The sequence below is a fragment of the Cajanus cajan genome, chromosome 8 (genome assembly GCF_000230855.2).
Source record: "Cajanus cajan strain Asha chromosome 8, NIPB_CcT2T_4, whole genome shotgun sequence".
NCBI lineage: Eukaryota > Viridiplantae > Streptophyta > Magnoliopsida > Fabales > Fabaceae > Cajanus > Cajanus cajan.
The window spans coordinates 24,350,587-24,370,951 of NC_138524.1; the positions used below are offsets into that span (position 1 = coordinate 24,350,587).

The 20,365-nt window shown below is 38.0% G+C and overlaps 1 protein-coding gene across 1 annotated transcript; it reads left to right on the forward strand.

Moving 5' to 3' along the window:
• Positions 1-488: 488 nt before the first annotated feature.
• Positions 489-3,462, forward strand: LOC109818175 (GEM-like protein 2). The gene is made up of 4 exons (XM_020383579.3): positions 489-675; positions 747-845; positions 1,899-2,176; positions 3,076-3,462. The coding sequence occupies exons 1-4, from the start codon at positions 603-605 to the stop codon at positions 3,280-3,282; spliced, it is 657 nt and encodes a 218-aa protein (XP_020239168.1). The 5' UTR covers positions 489-602; the 3' UTR covers positions 3,283-3,462.
• Positions 3,463-20,365: the final 16,903 nt, after the last annotated feature.

Consider the following 20,365-nt stretch of genomic DNA (forward strand, 5'->3'; position numbering starts at 1 on the left):
TTAGTAATTCAAATGGGAGATTCACAAAGAAATAATAAAGAAAAAGGAAAAGAGAAAGAAAATTATGAAGTTTGGACCAAGGAGGATTCCGATGAATTGTTACAATTGATAGTGGATCTTATAAAAAGAGGATGAGATATTATGGAAAATTATTATTATTATTTATCTAGACATTATTATTTTTTTATTATTTTTGTCTTTGACTCTTTTTAAATTTGAATGTATGAATTTTTTTTTTAAATCTTATCAAATGTCAAAACTCCACAAAATCCTACAGAATCCATTAAAATCCTGATTTAAAAGTCTTGCAGAATCCATTAAAATCCTGATTTTAAGTCTTGTAGAATCCTGCAAAATCTTAAAAGTCATGAAAATCCTGCAAAATCTTTTAAAATTTGCAAGATTTTTTTTAACTAAAAAAATCCTTTAAAATCCTAATCCAATACACCCCCTAATATTACCCCCTAATATTAAATACAGCTGATTCATAATTCTATTCTCTTTTGTCCTTCTATTTTGCATCCATGTTTTCGTGATCAATTGCTTCCACCTCTCACCAAATTAAACAGTGAAGGATCCTTCTGAATCAATTTAGCAGAAGCATGTCCAACAATGGCAGCAACAACCCTTATGTTCAAATTTCCCCTCTTCCCACATCCTCTGCACCCACCAACCGTGAGTGGTAGTTATACTGTCTTCTGTTGATAACTTTCTTCCTTTTATTTAATACCACTTTATGCTTTCAGGTCCAAATCCAATTTGTGATGCAATAAACCGCTGCAACAGGAAGGTTGAAGAAGCAACTAGACGAGTTGAGATCATGGCTGATAATTTCTGGAATCATAGTGAGTTTGTCTCCACCATCTTCTTTTTTTTTTTTTTTACCCTTTTCTTTTCCTTTTGTACTTTGATCGAATCGTATCCTTTTATTTGGTTAGGGTTAAATTAAAATTTTGATCTATACGTTGTTTTCCATTTTAATCTCTGTTCAAGAAAACGAGTTTGATTTTCATACATCGATGTTGCAAGTATTTTTATAATATTTATCAGTTACAAATCATTCTATGTATGATTGAGATGAAATTATTATTACAAAAGTCAATAATTTTATCATAGATGGCAATATCTTATGGAAGATAGTGTGGAAAATTGTTATATTCTATCAATATATTCTAATTAAATACTAATAAGTTGTTGGTTCGAGTGAAATTAAATTAGGTCCCGTGAAATAAGGTCTCAGGCCCAAGTCTTGTAGTTAGACAAAATGTGATTGGTAGAGAAAATCCTACTAAAAGTGTTTCGTCAGGTTTTACGGTAGTTTGATTAAAGTTGGTGAATAATAACATGTGCAGGACAAACATTAGCCAACTTAGCAAAATCTAATACTTTATAACTTTGGCAAATGGTAGGAACTAATTTGCAAGCATCTTTTCAAGTAAAGCCCAAAATGTATAAACTATTTATGTAGATACTAAGACGAAAAATAGTGTCATGCACTGGAACAAAATTATTAAATTTCCTGTCATGTCATGGAAGCGAAATTCTCCAACTTCCTTACCAATCATGCATGAATAAAAGTTCTTCCAGACACTGAAGTAAATTTAAAGTGTGTTTGAATAAACTTCTAGCCGAAAACTAAAATTAGCTTCTTCATAAGTTACGAATTAGTTTTTAAAAAAACTAGTACGAGAAAAATTATACAAATTAGCTTATGAATAAGCTAATTTAAACTTTCGGAGAAGTTTATTTCATTTTTTTTCTTCTTATTTTCTTCTCTTAGAAGTGCTTATGGAGCAATTTGTCCAAACATGCGCTTAGTTTTCTATCTATAATTTTTAGTGGTGTAGATGTAGATCCATACTTGATTCTAATGGAATCTTTTATGTATTATACTGCAGTCAGAATTAGTTCTAGTCTTGCTGATGCAGCAGTCGCTAGAATTGTTCAAGGAACAAAGGTGCTTACACAAGGAGGGCCTGATATATTATTTCAACAATCATTTGGGATTTTCCCAGGAGAGAAACTCATGAAGTCATTTGCTTGCTACTTATCAACAGCCTCTGGACCTGTAATTGGAACGCTTTATGTGTCAACTAAAAGAATAGCCTTTTGCAGCGACTATCCACTGTGTCATTATCCATATTCCCTGCAGCAAAATCAGAGCGTGCATTATAAGGTACTTAATATCTTTCTTTTTAAAGTATGCTCCTTGTAGTTTGAAAGTTGTCTATGTTATCCAATCGGTTGCAAGTAATCTTCTAACGCTAGAAGCTCTGATAAGCCTAGATGAGTTAAATGGTATTGATATTGGTCTCACTCATTATTATAAGTAAAAATACAGTTCATTTTCTGCTTTCAACATGCATTTATTAATAGTAGTTTTTATTAAATAATGTATTACAAGTAAGAGAAATATTACCATCACACACTGTAATACATTTTTTTACACACACTATCATTGACTAAAAATTTATTAGGAACAACATAATTGTGTAGTTTCGCTCCTTATATAAGTTCTCATTTATGATTATAGTTTATAATAAATTTTAACCAATAAGATAAACAATATTAGATAGAGTTTGTTAAAAAATAAGTTAATAGCATTCCTCTTAGGAGTAATATGAGTGCATCAATGACATTACAGATTCAGACAGCAAGCAACAGCACTTGGTCTCTGATTGTCTTTTGTATCTGTTGAAATGGTCAGTGAATGTATGAACAATTTATCCAGAGAAATTAATACACCACTGAAACTTTTTGATTTTTCTCTATGTGATGTATACAATTTATAGAATTAAGTTTTAATGAGAGAAAATGAGTAATAATGATGCACATTTTTCATACCATCTTCGAAAGCCACTATAGAATAACTAGACCCCCTCCCCTACTTTTTGGGAGATGCTCACCTATTTCACATCTCTTAGTCAAGGATGACTCCTATGTTTAATATTTTGAGACCATAGTTGAAAGTTGAAACCCTTTTGAATTTCTGAACAACAGCATCCCAAACTATAGGCAAGTTTTCTCGTAATATCTATCCAGTACTGATTTTTTTTTTTTTTGTCTTGTATCTAGGTCATAGTGCATCTGGATCAGTTAAGCACGGTTAGTCCTTCCTCAAATAGATTTAACCCTGCAGAAAAATACATCCAGGTTGTCACAGAGGATGGCTATGAATTCTATTTTATGGGGTTTATAGCATATGACAAGGCTCTCAAGACTATAAGAGAGGCTTTGCAGCACTATCACAACCATTCCAGAGAAAGCAGTCAAGAAGCTTGAAAACTTTTTCTTCTATGAACTACTATACACACCCTTGATTACAATGTATACCGTATATCTGCCAAATTATTTGGTTAACAAATAGCTGAGAACTTGCGTTTACTAAGCTACTGTGAGTTAGATTTTAGATACATGTACACGGATTTCAGCATAAGCTAAATAAAGATTATAATTGGTGCAGATATCGGGTTATCTGGTAAATTTGATCACAATTTAATGGGGCAAGCCAAGGCTCCCTAGCAACTGTAGCTCTGAAAAAAATTATTAGTACAAAGACAGGGAATAACCCCAAGTGAAGCAATTAGAATGTGGAAGTAATCCTGTAATTAATCAGTTTGTTTCTTCACTGAAAAATGTAAAATCACAACTTCAACTAGTGTCATCATTTACAGAAATGTAAAGAACCTTATCCCTTTGATCACCCTATAGCTTAGAAGTGGACATTCTTCCTCAAAAACACAATCTCCCAACAGCATGTTTCCGAATTACAAATTTGGGGTCTTTCTTGCAACCTTATATTGGAAAACTGTTCAAACTTCAAGCTCCTTGCAACTTCTATAAAATGTGTAACAGCATCTTTAGGTGTGCTTACGAGAAAACCATGAAGATGCTCCTGCACACTGTTGAGTAGCACTGTAGCTAGTGTGAATATGATTAAAGAAGTCTCACAATGTATAAAATTAAACAAGTAGAGCTGCATATAAGTAAAAAGAATTCATCCACCTCATATTTTGAAGTTTTGAGTTAATATAGTGTCAAGTTTACTTTTCTCGAGTGATTTGGCTTGTTGACAGAGATCTCAACTATCAGAGCCATAAGTAACCCTGAAAAAATGGTTCTTCTGGTTTATTTTACTCTAAATATATAGATCAAAACTGTACAAAAATTCAAATATTGATAGCATATACTATTCTTAAAACTAGGAAACAAAAATTAAAATAATAAACACAAATTGAATCTAATTATTTGAAATATAATTTATACATTTCTAAAATACTAAATTATTCATTCCTTTTTAAACAAAAGATATTTAGTCATATTTTCAACATCCCCATGCAATATGCAAGTTAAAATACTAATTTATTATATATTAAAAAATGTCCTAGGTAGGACACTCCGACACTGTCTGCTATTAAATCAAAATTTTCTTGCCCATTTTGTCTTCTCTCAATTCTCTCATCTTTGCCCGAAACACAAACGGGGTCTTCTTGCGCTTAAAAATGGATTTGGAGTTCATTACTACTTTTGAAAATTGTTATCGACAATGTTAAATACTACTTATTAAAGTCGTTATTATTTACTGTTACTAATTTTCTTCAATTACATATATTTTTTGTTATAATTTATTTAATTAAAATTTATTAGTAATACTTGCCTGGATATAAAAATGCATGTGTCTGTCTTTCTTTCTCTCAAAGTTGTTTAGTCTAAGACATCACCTTTTAAAATATGGAACTAATAAACAGGAAAAATTACTGAACTATATTATTTTTATATAAATGTTTTGTAATTCAGTTTTATATTTTTATTTCTTTGTCTCTTCATCACACTGATCATCTTATAATTTTTTTAGAATTAATCACTTATACACTACCAGTGTAAAGTTTTTTTACACTGGCAGTCAATTAGAGCCGTTAATAGTACCTTTTCATCTGCTCATTTAATTAAATTAAAATAAAAATGGAACTATTAATAGCTCTGACTGCCAGTGTAAAAAACTTTACACTGACAATGTATAAATGATTAACTCATTTTTTTATTCTAGCCAATCAAAACACAATATTATACTTTATTTTCTTTTATCACTTTCTTAGCATTACAAAAAAAAAATCTTTACACCGACAGAGTATTAAAATAGTATCATAATTTATGTATGTATATCAATTACAACAAGGTTAAAACGTAAGACTTTTGTAGAAACTATCCAGACCCTCACCACATGCAAACTCTAGTAAATTTAAACAACGGTTAGACACATGTCAACATTTGGAACCATTTTTACATTATTTCCTTTCTCATCTTTGTCATTGGTGATTTGTATCTAAATTACTGATTCAATGGTGAATATAAGTTACTTTTTTTCTCTGTAATGGGAAGCATACGAAAGAATTCATTCAGTCACTGTTTCTATGCGAAAGAAAAGTTATTCATTGGTCCTTACTAAAGATGGTTGGACAAAGTGCAATGTTGATGGATATTTTTTTTTTATGGGGGATTCTGAGTGCGCTGCATGTGATTTCAGAATTCACACATTGTCGCATTTAACTGTTCAAAACTATTACTTGAAGATGCGAGAATCACATTTTATCTTGGTAAATAAAATTGTAAAACATTTGACAGCATGTGAATGCAGGGAACCATAGCCGGTGATTCATTCATGGATCAAAGAAAAGCATGTGACTCAAGTCACTCAACTGTTAACTGGCAATCAAAGAAAAACAAAAAAAGATATTGCTCACTAACCCCAAAGTAAACCCATCGTTTGTAAAATAGCTTACTACTCATTTCATCACTATACTAACCCTTACACTCAATCATTTACTGGCATCAGTTTCACTTCATATTACTCATTTCCATTCATTCACTCCCTTTCCTATTCCTACCTTGGATGCAGCATTCGTTGGTGGTGCTCTCTACTTTCTGCTTTCCTTCAGGTTGCATTTGACAGGCTGGCTTCTCAAGTTTTAGATTTAATTCATGTAAGAAAACTTGGTGAGGAGCTGCTGAAAAAGTTGAACATCAAGCTGTTGTCTATTGATGCTCTCGCTGATGGTGCTGAACAAAAGCAGTTCAGAGATCCACTTGTGAAAGCATGGCTTACTGCGGTCAAAGATGCTGTGTTTGATGCAGAGGATCTCCCGGATGAAATAGACTATGAAATCTCCAAGCCTTTACTTACAAGGTATCAAATTTCTTCAATGCGACTTTCAGTTCATTTAACAGCAAAGTTGGCTTGGGGATGAAACAAGTCCTTGACAAACTAGAACATCTTGCAAGCCAAAAAGGTGATCTTGGTTTGAAAGAGGCTACTTATTCTGGTATTGGATCAGGTAGTAACATGTCACAAAAATTACCACCAACTTCTTTGGTGGTTGAAAGTGTTATTTATGGTAGAGATGATAACAAAGAAATGATCATTAATTGACTTACATCTTAAACTAACCATCTAAACCAGTTATCAATACTGTCTATTATGGGCATGGGTGGGTTGGGTAAGACCACGCTTGGCCAACATATATACAATGACCCAAGGATGAAGGAGGATAATTTTGGTATTAAAGCTTGGGCCTGTGTTTCGGATGAGTTTGATGTTTTACGGTAAAAAGAGTAATTCTTGAGGCAATTATTATATCAAAAGATGATAGCAGAGACCTAGAAATGCTTCCTGGAAGATTGAAAGAAAGATTGTCAGGGAAGAGGTTTCTTCTCGTTTTGGATGATGTTAGGAAGAAAAAATGAGATAAATGGAAAGTTTTGCTAACTCCTCTTAATTATGGGGCTCAAGAAAGTAGAATCCTTGTTATAACACATAGTGAGAAAGTTGCTTCTACCATGCATTCAAATAAAGTGCATCACCTAATGCAATTACACAAAGATCAATGCTGACAAGTTTTTCCTAAACATGCATTCCAAGATGGTCACCCTCGGTTGATTGTTGAGTTGAAGGAGATTGTTACAAAGATAGTTGAAAAATCCAAAGGATTACCTATGACCTTGAAAACAATTGGAAGTCTTTTACATACAAAGTCATTGTGGGTTATTGAAGCTGCAGCAGAAGAGTGAAGATCGTTTGAAGAAAAGGGAAAAATTAGGCTGCGGCGAAGAGAAAATAGAGATATGCTTAAAAATGAGAGATATATTGATTTCTTTTAATCGTACATATATAGCCAATAAAAATAACTGACCACTAACAGTAAATTTTCTAATGAGACCACGACTGAACAAACTTAAAAGAAAGAAACTAAAACTGAAAATTAGGAAACTGACTTTGACTTATTCAAAACACAAATAAATGGATAATTAAAAAGTGACAGCAGTCCTAAACACAACAACTAACATACTCCTCCTTGCTTTAGAGACTGCAAACACCAAGTTTCATTCTTAGGATCTCGAACTTGCTTGCTGGCATGGATTTAGTAAAGATATTAGCAATTTGCTCTTCTGTTCTGCAATAGACAAGAGTTACAACACCATCCCTTTGCACCTCTCTCAAGAAAAACAACTTGATGTTGAAATGTTTAGTTTTTCCATGGAATACCGGATTGTGAGAAATAGCAATTGCAGCTTGATTATCAACAAAGATCCTAGTGTCTTCCTTCTGCTCAAGATTAAGATCACTCAATATCTTCCTCAACCATAAAGCTTGGTTGATAGCAGTAGTTGCAGCAATAAACTTTGCTTCAGTAGTAGATTGAGCTATTGTTTCTTGTTTCTTTGAGCTCCATGAAAAAACTCCAGATCCAAGACTAAAGCAATATCCTGAGGTGCTTTTCATGTCATCAATGCACCCTGCCCAGTCACTGTCAGAGAAGCCCAACAGCTTGAAATCCTTGCTTTTCTTGAACTTGATGCCAAAACTGGTTGTGCCTTTGATGTACCTAATCACTCTTCTAGCAGCCTTCAAGTGTGTTTCACTTGCACAGTGCATGAATCGAGATAAAATATTTACAGCAATCAAGATGTCAGGTCTTGTTGCTGTAAGATACATCAAGCACCCAATCAAACTCCTGAAGTATGTCTCATCTACTTTTTCAGTTCCATCTTCCTTGCTGAACTTTTCCTTTATATTCATAGGAGTGCTCATTGACTTGCAATCTTCCATATGAAACTTCTTTAGAATCTGCTTAGCATACTTTCTTTGGTAAACAAAGACTTCATTTTTACTTTGCTTGATCTCCATTCCAAGAAAGTAAGTCATCAATCCAAGACCAGTCATCTAAAAAACTTTCATCATTTCCATCTTAAATTCATCGATTAAGGCTGCATTATTTCCAGTCACTAAAAGATCATCAACATATAGTGAAATGATAACAATGTTGAACTCACAGTGTTTGATGTAAAAAGTGGACTCAGATAAGCTTTTTTCAAAGCCTATACTTAGCAGATGATTATCAATACTACTGTACCAAGCTCTTGGAGCTTGCTTCAATCCAAAGAGTGCCTTTTTTAGAAGATAGACCTTGCCTTCTTCTCCGTTTTTCTCAAGTCCTTCGGGTTGCTCAACATAAATTTCTTCCTGCAAGAATCCATTCAAAAATGCTGATTTGACATCCAACTGCTACACTTTCCAGCCCATTTGTGTTGCAACGACAAGTAGTAACCTGATGGTATCGAGCCTGGCAACCGGTGCAAATGTGTCTGAATAATCCACTCCAAAAATTTGAGAATAGCCTTTAACCACAAGCCTCGCCTTGTGCTTATTGACCGAGCCATCTGCATTTAACTTGGTTCGAAACACCCATTTGACCCCAATGACTTTTTTGTCTCAAGGTTTGTCTACAAGTTGCCATGTATTGTTTTTTTCGATCATGTAAAGCTCCTCCTCCACTGCAACCATCCAGTTTTGATCATGCTTTGCTTCTTCAAAACTTGCAAGTTCACTAAGTGCAATGTTACAAGACTGATAAACATCAAAAAGCAGTCTAGTACCTCTAATTGGAATGTCATCCACCATCTCATTTTGCCAGTCTTCATTTCTTTGTTCTTCAACATTTGTGATAGGAAAATTTGATTGATTTGAGGATTGATTTCTCTGCTCCCAGTTCCATTCTTCATTTTCCACAAAGTGCACGTCTCTACTTATGACAATACTTCTTGTTTGTGGCTAAAAGACTTTGTAATCCTTGGATATTGTGCTATAGCCTATAAAGATTCCTTGTACTGCCTTCTTGTCTAGTTTATCACGCTTAACCTGAGGAACATAGGTGAAGCACAAACAACCAAACACCTTTAAAAAATTTAGAGACGGCTTATATCCATACTGTTAGATATAGTTTTATCTTATAGTTTTTTATCTTATGGGCCTAGGCCCACTGCTTTGTATTTAAACACATCTTTTGCTTTGCAATACACAAGGAATATGTTCTCTCCATTCACCATTACTCTCAACATGGTATCTAGAGCCTATCCTTGACTTTCCGGTGGACCTACTGTTCATCGGTGCCCGGAAAACGTGTCTCATTCCGTTTTCCGGCTATCCACTCAGTCGTGTCTCTTTCCGGCAATTTTTCCTATTTTTTAGGGTTTTTCTTCGCTGTCGCCGCCGCCACCTTTCCGGCCGGCGACCCCCCCACCCAACTCGCCTTCCTCCGGCGAACCCAACGCCACCGGTCGCGCGGCAAACGGAGGCCGCACGCGCCCCCACGCGCCGCTTCCATGCTGGGCGCGTTTTCTCTCTCCTCTCCGTCAGCCGCCACACGTGGCGGCGCGTCCGGCGACTTTTCCGGCGGTGACCACCGGCGCCGGACTCGCCCCGACCTCCTCTACCCCGATCTACTATTTGTTTTGTGATTGGACCTCGTTTGTCACGAATCTCTTCCTTCTTGGGCCGTTTTTTTTTTCTCTCTCCTGTTACAGCATCTATGGCTTCCTCTTCCGCTGATCGGCCTGACTCTGCTATTTTCACTAATTATGTCAATGTCTCTCTTTCCATTGACAAGTTAGATGGCACCAATTATGATACTTGGGCTTCGGATATCAAGCTTTGGCTTAAGGGACAGGATTACGTTGCTCACCTTACCCAGACAGCTGCTTCCGTTGATGAGAAGGATCGTCCTCGTTGGTTGAAAATTGACGCTCAAATTTGTAGTGTCCTTAAGTCGACCATTCATCCCTCCCTAAAGCAATGTTTTCGTGCCCATGAGACATGTGTTGGTGTATGGGAACAAGCCCGAGTTTTATACACCAATGATACTCAACGTCTCTATGGTGTGTGTCAAAATCTCCAGAATATCATCTCCCCACGACGCCTTGATGGCTCCATGGCTGAGTATTTGGGCAAAGTTCATGGCCTCCTACATGACTTCAATGAACTTTTGCCTCCTGCTGACACTCCTGCCAAGGAACTAGAGCAACGCCAAACATTCTTTATGTTGATGGCATTGTATGGGCTTCCTGATGAGTACTCTTCCATTCATGATCAGATTTTGGGATCTCCGACCGTGCCTACCTTGAACTCGGCTTGGTCCACTCTGTTGCGTGTGCCTTGCAAGTTTTCCCCTGACATACCTTCTTCAGCTCCCACTGGCGACTCCCCTGCTTTGGTTTCTCAACGTGATGATCGTCAGCGTTCTCGCAAACCGGGCAAAGGTCGTCCCAAGTGTGATCACTGTCACAAACTGGGCCACACAATTGACCGTTGCTATGTCTTACATGGTCGTCCCCCTCGCCTTACTACTGCTGTTGCCCACACTGCCTCTCCTGTCTCTACTGCATCTGGTGCTACCCCCACTGATAGTTCTGGCTCTGGGCCCCCAGCTCTCTTCAATGACTTCCTTAAATGGTATGAAGAACGTCAAGCTTCCAATTCCACTGCTTCTGTTGCGCACACAGGCCCTTTGTTTGTTGGTCTCACTCACTCCACCTCTCTTGGCCCTTGGGTCCTAGATTCTGGTGCTACCGATCATATTTATGGTAATCGGTCTCTTTTCTCATCTCTTTCTACCTCTACTTATTTACCCTCTATCACTATGGCTAATGGTTCTCGCGCCACATCTCATGGTGTTGGTACTGTCCATCTTTCTCCTTCTCTCTCCATTGACAATGTCCTTTATGTCCCAGAGTCTCCCTTTAATTTATTATCCCTTAGTCGTCTTACTCGTTCTCTTGATTGCCTTATTTCTTTTACCAAAGATTTTGTTTTCTTACAGGACCAGAGTTCGGGACGGATGATTGGCACCGGATGTGAGTCTCACGACCTTTATCACCTATGCACCTCTGCTCCTGTTGGTTTGGTGGCGGATTCCCCTTCCCTCATCCATGCTCAATTAGGTCATCCTAGCCTTGCCAAGCTTCAACATCTTGTACCACGTCTGTCTAAGTTGTCTCATTTATCGTGTGAGTCGTGTCAGTTAGGCAAACATAGTCGTAGTTCCTTTTCTCCGAGTGTCCACAACCGAGCATCGTCTCCTTTTGCTTTAGTTCATTCTGATATTTGGGGGCCGAGTCGGGTCCCGTCCACTTTAGGATTTCAGTATTTTGTCACTTTTATTGATGATTACTCTCGATGTACTTGGCTATTTTTAATGAAATCTCGTTTCGAATTATTTTCCATATTTCAATCTTTTTATAATGAAATTCAAACTCAATTTGGTGTTTCTATTCGTACTTTTCGTAGTGATAATGCTCGTGAATACCTCTCTCACTCCTTTAAAGCCTTCATGGCTTCCCATGGCATTCTTCATCAGACTTCTTGTGCATATACCCCTCAACAAAATGGGGTGGCTGAGCGCAAAAATAGACACCTAATTGAGACCACTCGCACCCTCTTACTTCATGGTCACGTTCCTCAACCTTTTTGGGGCGATGCTGTTCTCACTGCTTGCTATCTCATCAATCGAATGTCATCTTCTGTCCTCAACAACCAAATACCTCACTCTATTTTATTTCCCACTCAACCTCTTGTTAAGTGTGTAGTCTAAGTTCTAAAATTGAAGTAGTCCCACATTGTTTAGTTTAACTTACTTATTAAGTCCCACATCACTTAGTTTGTAATGCTTGCCTCTTCCTTATGCTATATATATAGAGGCACCTTGTAAGGTTTAAAACACACCAAAAACAAATACTCTTAGTATTGTTTATTTCTCTCTTCTATTCTTTTATTCTCTCTTTTTAATGCCAGTTGCCTAACAACTGGTATCAGAGCTCTAGGTTCGGGAGAGTATTCTTAGTATGCTCTGTGGTTGCAGTTTTATCTGATCTTCCACAACAGAAAAGAATAATCTTCAGTTTAGAGAGTGAGAGGAGAGTATTCTTAGTATGCTCTGTGGTTGCAGTTTTATCTGATCTTCCACAACAGAAAAGAATAATCTTCAGTTTAGAGAGTGAGAGCTTTTCTCAGAATTCCTCAGTTTAAGAGGAGAGAGTCTTAGTTTAGAGAGCAAGAGCTTTTCTCAGAAGCAGAGCAATGGCATTAGAAGAAGGGAAGGTGAAGATAGAGAAGTTTGATGGTAAAGACTTCGGCTTCTGGAAGATGCAGATAGAGGATTATCTGTATCAAAAGAAGTTATATCAACCCTTAATAGGGGAGAAGCCAGACGATATGAAACAGGAAGAGTGGAACTTGCTAGATCGACAGGCTCTTGGCGTGATCAGGCTGACATTGGCCAAGAATGTCGCGTTCAACATCGTCAATGAAAAGACAACTGCAAGTCTGATGAAGACACTATCAGACATGTATGAGAAACCATCTGCAGCCAACAAAGTACACATAATGCGTCGGTTGTTCAACCTTAAGATGGGAGAAGGTAACCTTGTGATTAATCATATTAATGATTTTAACACTATTCTTGCTATGTTAGAGTCAGTACAAATCAAATTTGAAGATGAGGTGAAGGCATTGATACTATTGTCATCATTACCGGAAAGTTGGGCTGCAACTGTTACTGCAGTCAGCAGTTCTGCAAGGGATAACAAGTTGAAGCTCAACGACATTCGCGACCTGATCTTGAGCGAAGATGTTCGCAGGAGAGATTCCGAGGAACCTTCCAGTTCTACTTCCAGTTCAGCATTAAATACTGAAAGTAGAGGAAGAACCACTCAAAAAGGTTACAACAGCCGAGGAAGATCAAAGTCAAGAGCTAAAGGTCAACCAAAATTCCGGAATGACATTGTTTGTTGGAATTGTGACAAGAGAGGTCACTTTACCAATCAATGCAAAGCTCCGAAGAAAAACAAGAATCACAAGAAACGTGACGATGATGAATCAGCAAATGTAGCAACTGACGAGATAGACGATGCATTAATCTGCAGCCTAGATAGTCCTATTGAGTCATGGATTATGGACTCAGGTGCGTCATTCCACACCACTCCTTCTAATGAATTGTTGACTAACTATGTTTCTGGAAGGTTTGGAAAGGTTTACCTTGCAGATGGCAAACCTCTGAATATTGTTGGAAAAGGAGATATTGCCATCAGGACCTCAAGTGGGAGCCATTGGACACTGAAAAATGTCAGACATATCCCTGCCTTAAAAAGAAATTTAATATCTGTAGGGCAGCTGGATGATGAAGGGCACGAAACCACTTTTGGAGATGGAGCATGGAAAGTCAAGAAAGGCAATCTCATTGTCGCTCGTGGAAAGAAGCGAGGGTCACTTTACATGGTTGCAGATGAGAACATGATAGCAGTTACTGAGGCTGCCAATAATTCATTCTTGTGGCACCAAAGACTTGGGCACATGAGTGAGAAAGGAATGAAGCTAATGGCGACAAAGGGTAAGTTATCAAAACTAAGGCACGTAGATGTCGGCACTTGTGAACACTGTATCTTGGGAAAACAGAGAAAAATTAGTTTCTCAAGGCAAGGAAAGACACTGAAAACAGAAAGGCTTGAATTGGTGCATACAGATGTTTGGGGGCCAGCTCCAGTGAAATCTCTTGGAGGCTCATGCTATTATGTCACCTTTATCGATGATGCTACGAGAAAGGTATGGGTTTATTTTCTCAAAAATAAATCTGACGTGTTTTCTGTGTTTAAAAGATGGAAAACAGAAGTTGAAAATCAGACAGGTTTAAAGTTGAAAAGTCTGAAATCTGACAATGGTGGAGAGTATAATAGCCACGAATTCAAGAACTTCTGTTCAGAACATGGGATCAGAATGATCAAGACAATACCAGGAACACCAGAACAAAACGGTGTTGCAGAAAGAATGAATAGAACATTGAACGAGAGGGCTAGGTGCATGCGGATCCAATCAGGCTTGCCTAAGGTGTTTTGGGCAGATGCAATCAACACAGCAGCATATCTCATAAATAGAGGACCATCAGTTCCTTTGGGTTATCAATTGCCTGAAGAGGTATGGTCTGGGAAGGAGGTAAATCTTTCACATTTAAGAGTATTTGGCTGCGTGTCATATGTTTTGATAGACTCTGATAGTAGAGACAAATTGGATCCCAAGGCCAAAAAGTGTTATTTTATTGGTTATGGTTCTGACATGTATGGCTACAGATTTTGGGATGACCAAAACAAGAAAATCATCAGAAGCAGGAATGTCACTTTTAATGAGAATCTATTTTATAAGGATAGATTTTCTGCAGAATCTATTGATACAGACAAGTTGCCAGAGCCTTCTGAGAAAGTAGAACTTGAAGAAATTTCAGAAAGCGACATAACCAACAGAAGCCAGAGTACAGATATAGAGGTTGAATCAGAACCAGCATCTCCTCCTTTGAGAAGATCCTGCAGAGTTTCAGTTGCACCAGAAAGGTATTCTCCTTCATTGCACTATTTATTGTTGACTGATGCTGGTGAGCCAGAATACTTCGATGAGGCTATACAGGGGAATGATTCTGTCAAGTGGGAGTTAGCAATGAAGGATGAGATGACATCTCTTCAAAAGAATGGTACTTGGTCGTTAACTGAATTGCCAGAAGGAAAGATGGCTCTACAAAACAAGTGGGTTTACAGGCTGAAGGAAGAATCTGATGGCAGAAAAAGATACAAGGCGAGACTTGTGGTCAAAGGATTTCAGCAGAAACCAGGAATTGACTTCACAGAAATTTTCTCTCCAGTTGTAAAAATGACTACCATCAGAGTCATACTGAGCATTGTTGCTGCAGAGAATCTTCATTTGGAGCAGTTAGATGTTAAAACTGCATTCTTGCATGGAGATTTAGATGAAGATATTTATATGACTCAGCCAGAAGGTTTTAAAGTTTCAGGCAAGGAAAATCTTGTATGCAAGCTTCATAAAAGCTTGTATGGCTTGAAACAAGCACCAAGGCAGTGGTACAAAAAATTTAATGAGTTTATGCAAAACTCAGGATTTAGCAGATGTGACATGGATCATTGCTGTTATGTTAAGAAATATGTTAACAGTTATATTATCCTTGCTCTATATGTTGATGACATGCTAATTGCAGGGCCAAATATGACAGAAATTAACAGGCTAAAGCAGCAATTGACAGACCACTTCGAGATGAAGGATCTTGGTCCAGCTAAACAAATTCTTGGCATGAGGATTTCTAGAAACAGACTAGAAGGAGTCTTGAAGTTGTCTCAAGAGAAATACATAGAAAAGCTTCTTGACAGATTTAATGTTGGAGATGCCAAAATCAGGAACACCCCTTTGGGAACTCACATAAAGCTCTCAAAGAAGCAATCTCCAGAGACAGTTGAAGAAAAGGACCACATGTCAAGAGTACCATATGCATCAGCAGTTGGGAGCTTAATGTATGTCATGGTGTGCACCAGACCTGACATAGCACATGCTGTTGGAGTTGTCAGTCGATTCCTATCGAATCCCGGGAAGAAGCATTGGGAAGGTGTAAAGTGGATATTAAGATATCTAAAGGGTACTTCAGGAATAAATTTGCTCTTCAAAAGAGGTAATTTCACTTTACAAGGGTTCTCTGATGCAGATTTGGGAGGAGATTTGGACACTAGAAAAAGCACCACTGGTTACATTTTCACCTTGGGGAGAACTGCAGTGAGTTGGAAGTCTAAGCTTCAGAATAGAGTTGCTCTCTCAACTACCGAAGCTGAGTACATAGCTATCTCAGAAGCAGCCAAGGAGATGATCTGGCTAAAGAACTTTCTCAGTGAATTAGGGAAAGAACAAAAGAACGCTCCATTGTTCAGTGACAGTCAGAGTGCTATATGTCTTGCGAAGAATCCTGTCTTCCATTCTAGATGCAAGCACATTCAATTAAGATATCATTTCATTAGAGAATTGATAAATGATGAAGAATTATCTCTGCTGAAGATTTCAGGATCAGAAAATCCAGCAGATATGCTAACTAAGACTGTTACAACTGACAAACTGAGGCTCTGCATTACCTCAGCTGGTCTTCAGGGATAATTGAAGATAAAGAAAGCTGCACTAGGCGAAGGAGCATATGAACTCGATGCTTACAAGGAAGCTAACTAGAACTCAGACTCCAAGTGGGAGAATTGTTAAGTGTGTAGTCTAAGTTCTAAAATTGAAGTAGTCCCACATTGTTTAGTTTAACTTACTTATTAAGTCCCACATCACTTAGTTTGTAATGCTTGCCTCTTCCTTATGCTATATATATAGAGGCACCTTGTAAGGTTTAAAACACACCAAAAACAAATACTCTTAGTATTGTTTATTTCTCTCTTCTATTCTTTTATTCTCTCTTTTTAATGCCAGTTGCCTAACACCTCTCCACCCTTTACCTCCTCGCGTCTTTGGATCTACGTGTTTTGTCCATAATCACAGTCCTGGTCTTGACAAACTCTCCGCTCGATCTCATAAATGTGTCTTTTTAGGGTATCCTAGGTCTCAAAAAGGGTATAAATGTTTCTCACCCTCCCTTCGTCGCTACTTAATTTCAGCTGATGTCACCTTTCTTGAGTCTTCTCTCTACTTTTCATCTACTTCCTCTTCTCCTACACCTGTCCTTGCCCCTTCACCCTTACCTCTTGTCTTTGATACTCCTCCTGTGTCTGCTGTGTCACCCGACCCACCACCTCAGCCTCCACTTCAAGTTTATCATCGTCGGCAACGCTCCAGCCTTCCCATTGGACCCCCACCCGACTCTACTTCGGTGCCACCTCCTTCGTCTCCTCCGGCCCAACCACTTGAGTCTGACCTCCCTATTGCCCTTCGGAAAGGTAATCATTCTACTCGTAATCCTTCCCCTCATTATATTACTCTGAGTTATCACCGATTATCCCCCTCCCAATATACTTGTCTCTCTTCTCTTTCCTCTGTGTCTATTCCTAAAAATGTAGGTGATGCCTTGGCCCACCCTGGTTGGAGACAAGCCATGCTTGATGAACTGTGTGCTCTTCAAAACAATGGTACTTGAGATCTTGTTTCTTTGCCTCCTGGGAAGTCTGTGGTTGGATGTCGATGGATCTTCACAGTCAAGGTTGGTCCTGATGGCACCATTGATCGACTCAAAGCTCGTTTGGTCGCCAAAGGTTATACTCAAATTTTTGGATTAGACTATGGTGACACTTTCTCTCCTGTTGCCAAGATGACCTCTGTCAGATTATTCTTAGCCATGGCTGCTCTTCGCCGTTGGCCTCTCTATCAACTGGATGTTAAAAATGCCTTTCTTCATGGGGATTTGCTTGAGGAAATTTATATGGAGCAACCTCATGGGTTTGTTGCTCAGGGGGAGTCTTCCGGTTTGGTATGTCGTCTCCGCAAATCACTTTATGGTCTTCAACAGTCTCCAAGGGCATGGTTTGGTAGATTCAGTACTGTAGTCCAACAGTTTGGGATGACTCGAAGCGAAGCTGATCATTCGGTCTTTTATTGACATTCCACTACTGGGTGCATCTACTTGATAGTGTATGTTGATGATATTGTTCTTACTGGTAGTGATCATCATGGCATTTCTCAGATAAAACAACATCTTTTCCATCACTTTCAGACAAAAGACCTTGGTAAACTTAGGTATTTCTTGGGGATTGAGGTAGCACAATCTACAAATGGAATTGTAATATCTCAAAGAAAGTATGCATTGGATATTTTAGAGGAAACTGGGCTAATGAATTCCAAGCCCGTTGATACACCTATGGATCCTAATGCTAAACTTCTACCTAGTCAGGGGGAGCCTTTCTCAGATCCTGAGAGGTACAGAAGACTAGTTGGGAAATTGAAGTATCTCACGGTAACTCGTCCTGACATCTCTTTTGCGGTTAGTGTGGTGAGTCAATTTCTCAATTCTCCATGTGCAGGACATTGGAATGCAGTCATCCGCATTCTGAAGTATATCAAAGGTGCTCCAGGAAAAGGTTTATTATATGGCTACAATAATCATACCCAAGTTGTGGGATACTCAGATGCAGATTGGGCAGGCTGTCCCTTTGACAGGAGATCCACCTCAGGTTATTGTGTCTTTATCGGTGATAACTTGATTTCCTGGAAAAGTAAGAAGCAGAATGTAGTGGCAAGATCTAGTGTAGAAGCAGAATACCGTGCTATGGCCTCTGCTACGTGTGAGCTCATTTGGCTCAAACAGTTGCTTAAAGAACTGAGATTTGGCGAAGTTACACAGATGACTCTCATATATGATAACCAAGCTGCCCTTCATATTGCCTCAAATCCAGTATTTCACGAGAGGACCAAATACATTGAAATAGATTGTCACTTCATTCGTGAGAAGATTTTACCTGGGGACATTACTACTCAGTTTGTTAACTCTACTGATCAGTTGGCAGATGTCTTCACCAAATCATTACGGGGTCCTAGGATTGATTATATTTGTAACAAGCTTGGTGCATATGATCTATATACACCAGCTTGAGGGGGAGTGTTAGATATAGTTTTCTTATAGTTTTTTATCTTATAGTTTTTTATCTTATGGGCCTAGGCCCACTGCTTTGTATTTAAACACATATTTTGCTTTGCAATACACAAGGAATATGTTCTCTCCATTCACCATTACTCTCAACACATACCATGCTTCAAATGGTGTCAGATTCTTCACTACCTTTGAAGGAAGTCTATTCTGAAGAAAAACTGCAGTATTTGCCGCCTCGGCCCAAAATTGCTTAGGCAGATTTTTCTCGTGTAGCATGCATCTTGCCATTTCCAGAACGTATCTGTTTCTTCTCTCACTAACTCCATTTTGTTGTGGAGTGTAGGGAGCAGTAAATTGGTGTTCTATGCCAGCTTCCTGATGGGGTTATGTTATGGTATTTTTCTGAGAGGATATTTTATGAGGGTTATTACACAAACATACTCCACAATGATGAGATATTGTCCGCTTCGAGCCTTAGCCCTCACGGTTTTGCTTTTGGTCGTCACCCAAAAGGCCTCTCTATCATTGAAGTATGTTTGTATTATATAAGTTGTTATTTTTTTGTCATATTTTATCGATGTGAGACTTCTTTGTATCCTAATAATCTTCCTCTCAAACAAGGGACCTAATCTTTCATGCAGCGAAATCTGTCTTTATATAGCACATTATATGTTATGAGTTTTTTATGGGGGTTATTGGTTTTCACCGAATCCAACCTGCGACTCTGATACCACTGATGGGATTATGTTATGGTATTTGTCTGAGAGGATATTTTATGAGGGTTATTTTATAGGGTTATTACACAAACATACTCCACAATGATGAGATATTGTCCACTTCGGGCCTTAGCCCTCACGGTTTTGCTTTTGGTCATCACCCAAAAGGCCTCTCTATCATTGAAGTATGTTTGTATTATATAAGTTGTTATTTTTTTGTCATATTTTATCGATGTGGGACTTGTTTGTATCCCAACACTTCCTCACAAAACGAATTAAATTCTCTCGAGGTATACTCTTTTCCATTGTCTGACCGTAGAACTTGAATGGTGCAGGCACTTTGTTTTCCCACCATTTTCTTGAACTTCCAAAACACTCCAGCCACTTCTGACTTGAATTTTAAGAAAAAAATCCAGCAAAATCTTGTAAAATCATCAATGAAGACAATATAGTAAAGACTACCTTTGAAAGATGGTGTTCGTTGTGGTCCACATAAATCAGTGTGAATTAATTGAAGCTTCTGTGTTGCTCTCCAAGTTGTTTTTGGAAAAGGTTTCATGTGTTGCTTTCCAAATTGACATGCTTGGCAATGAGGAAGATGATCTTCTAAATCAGGTAGAACCTTCACTAATTGTTTTGTTTGAAGCAGTAACATTCCTTGATGATGATAGTGACCGAGCCTCTTGTGCCATATCTCCGTGACATTTTCCTTAATAGGAAAAGCAGCCTGTTGTTCCTCCAATGGATTCAATGTGAAGCTCTTTCCTCTCATCTTGACCTTGAACATTTCTTGACCAGATGCATCTTTTATCAAACAGTATTTGTCTTCAAAATATACTTTGTAGCCCTTCTCCATCAATTGACCAACACTCAACAGATTTTGATCAATTTCTGGAACATAAAGAACATCATAGATAAGCTTTGTACCGA

What these genes read in the sequence shown, in the direction of transcription:
- LOC109818175 (XM_020383579.3), top strand. Translation starts at nt 603, where the DNA reads ATGTCCAACAATGGCAGCAACAACCCTTATGTTCAAATTTCCCCTCTT. An exon ending in TGATAATTTCTGGAATCATA is followed by an intron (nt 846 to 1,898) that starts GTGAGTTTGTCT and finishes ATTATACTGCAG; the next exon opens with TCAGAATTAGTTCTAGTCTT. An exon ending in ATCAGAGCGTGCATTATAAG is followed by an intron (nt 2,177 to 3,075) that starts GTACTTAATATC and finishes TCTTGTATCTAG; the next exon opens with GTCATAGTGCATCTGGATCA.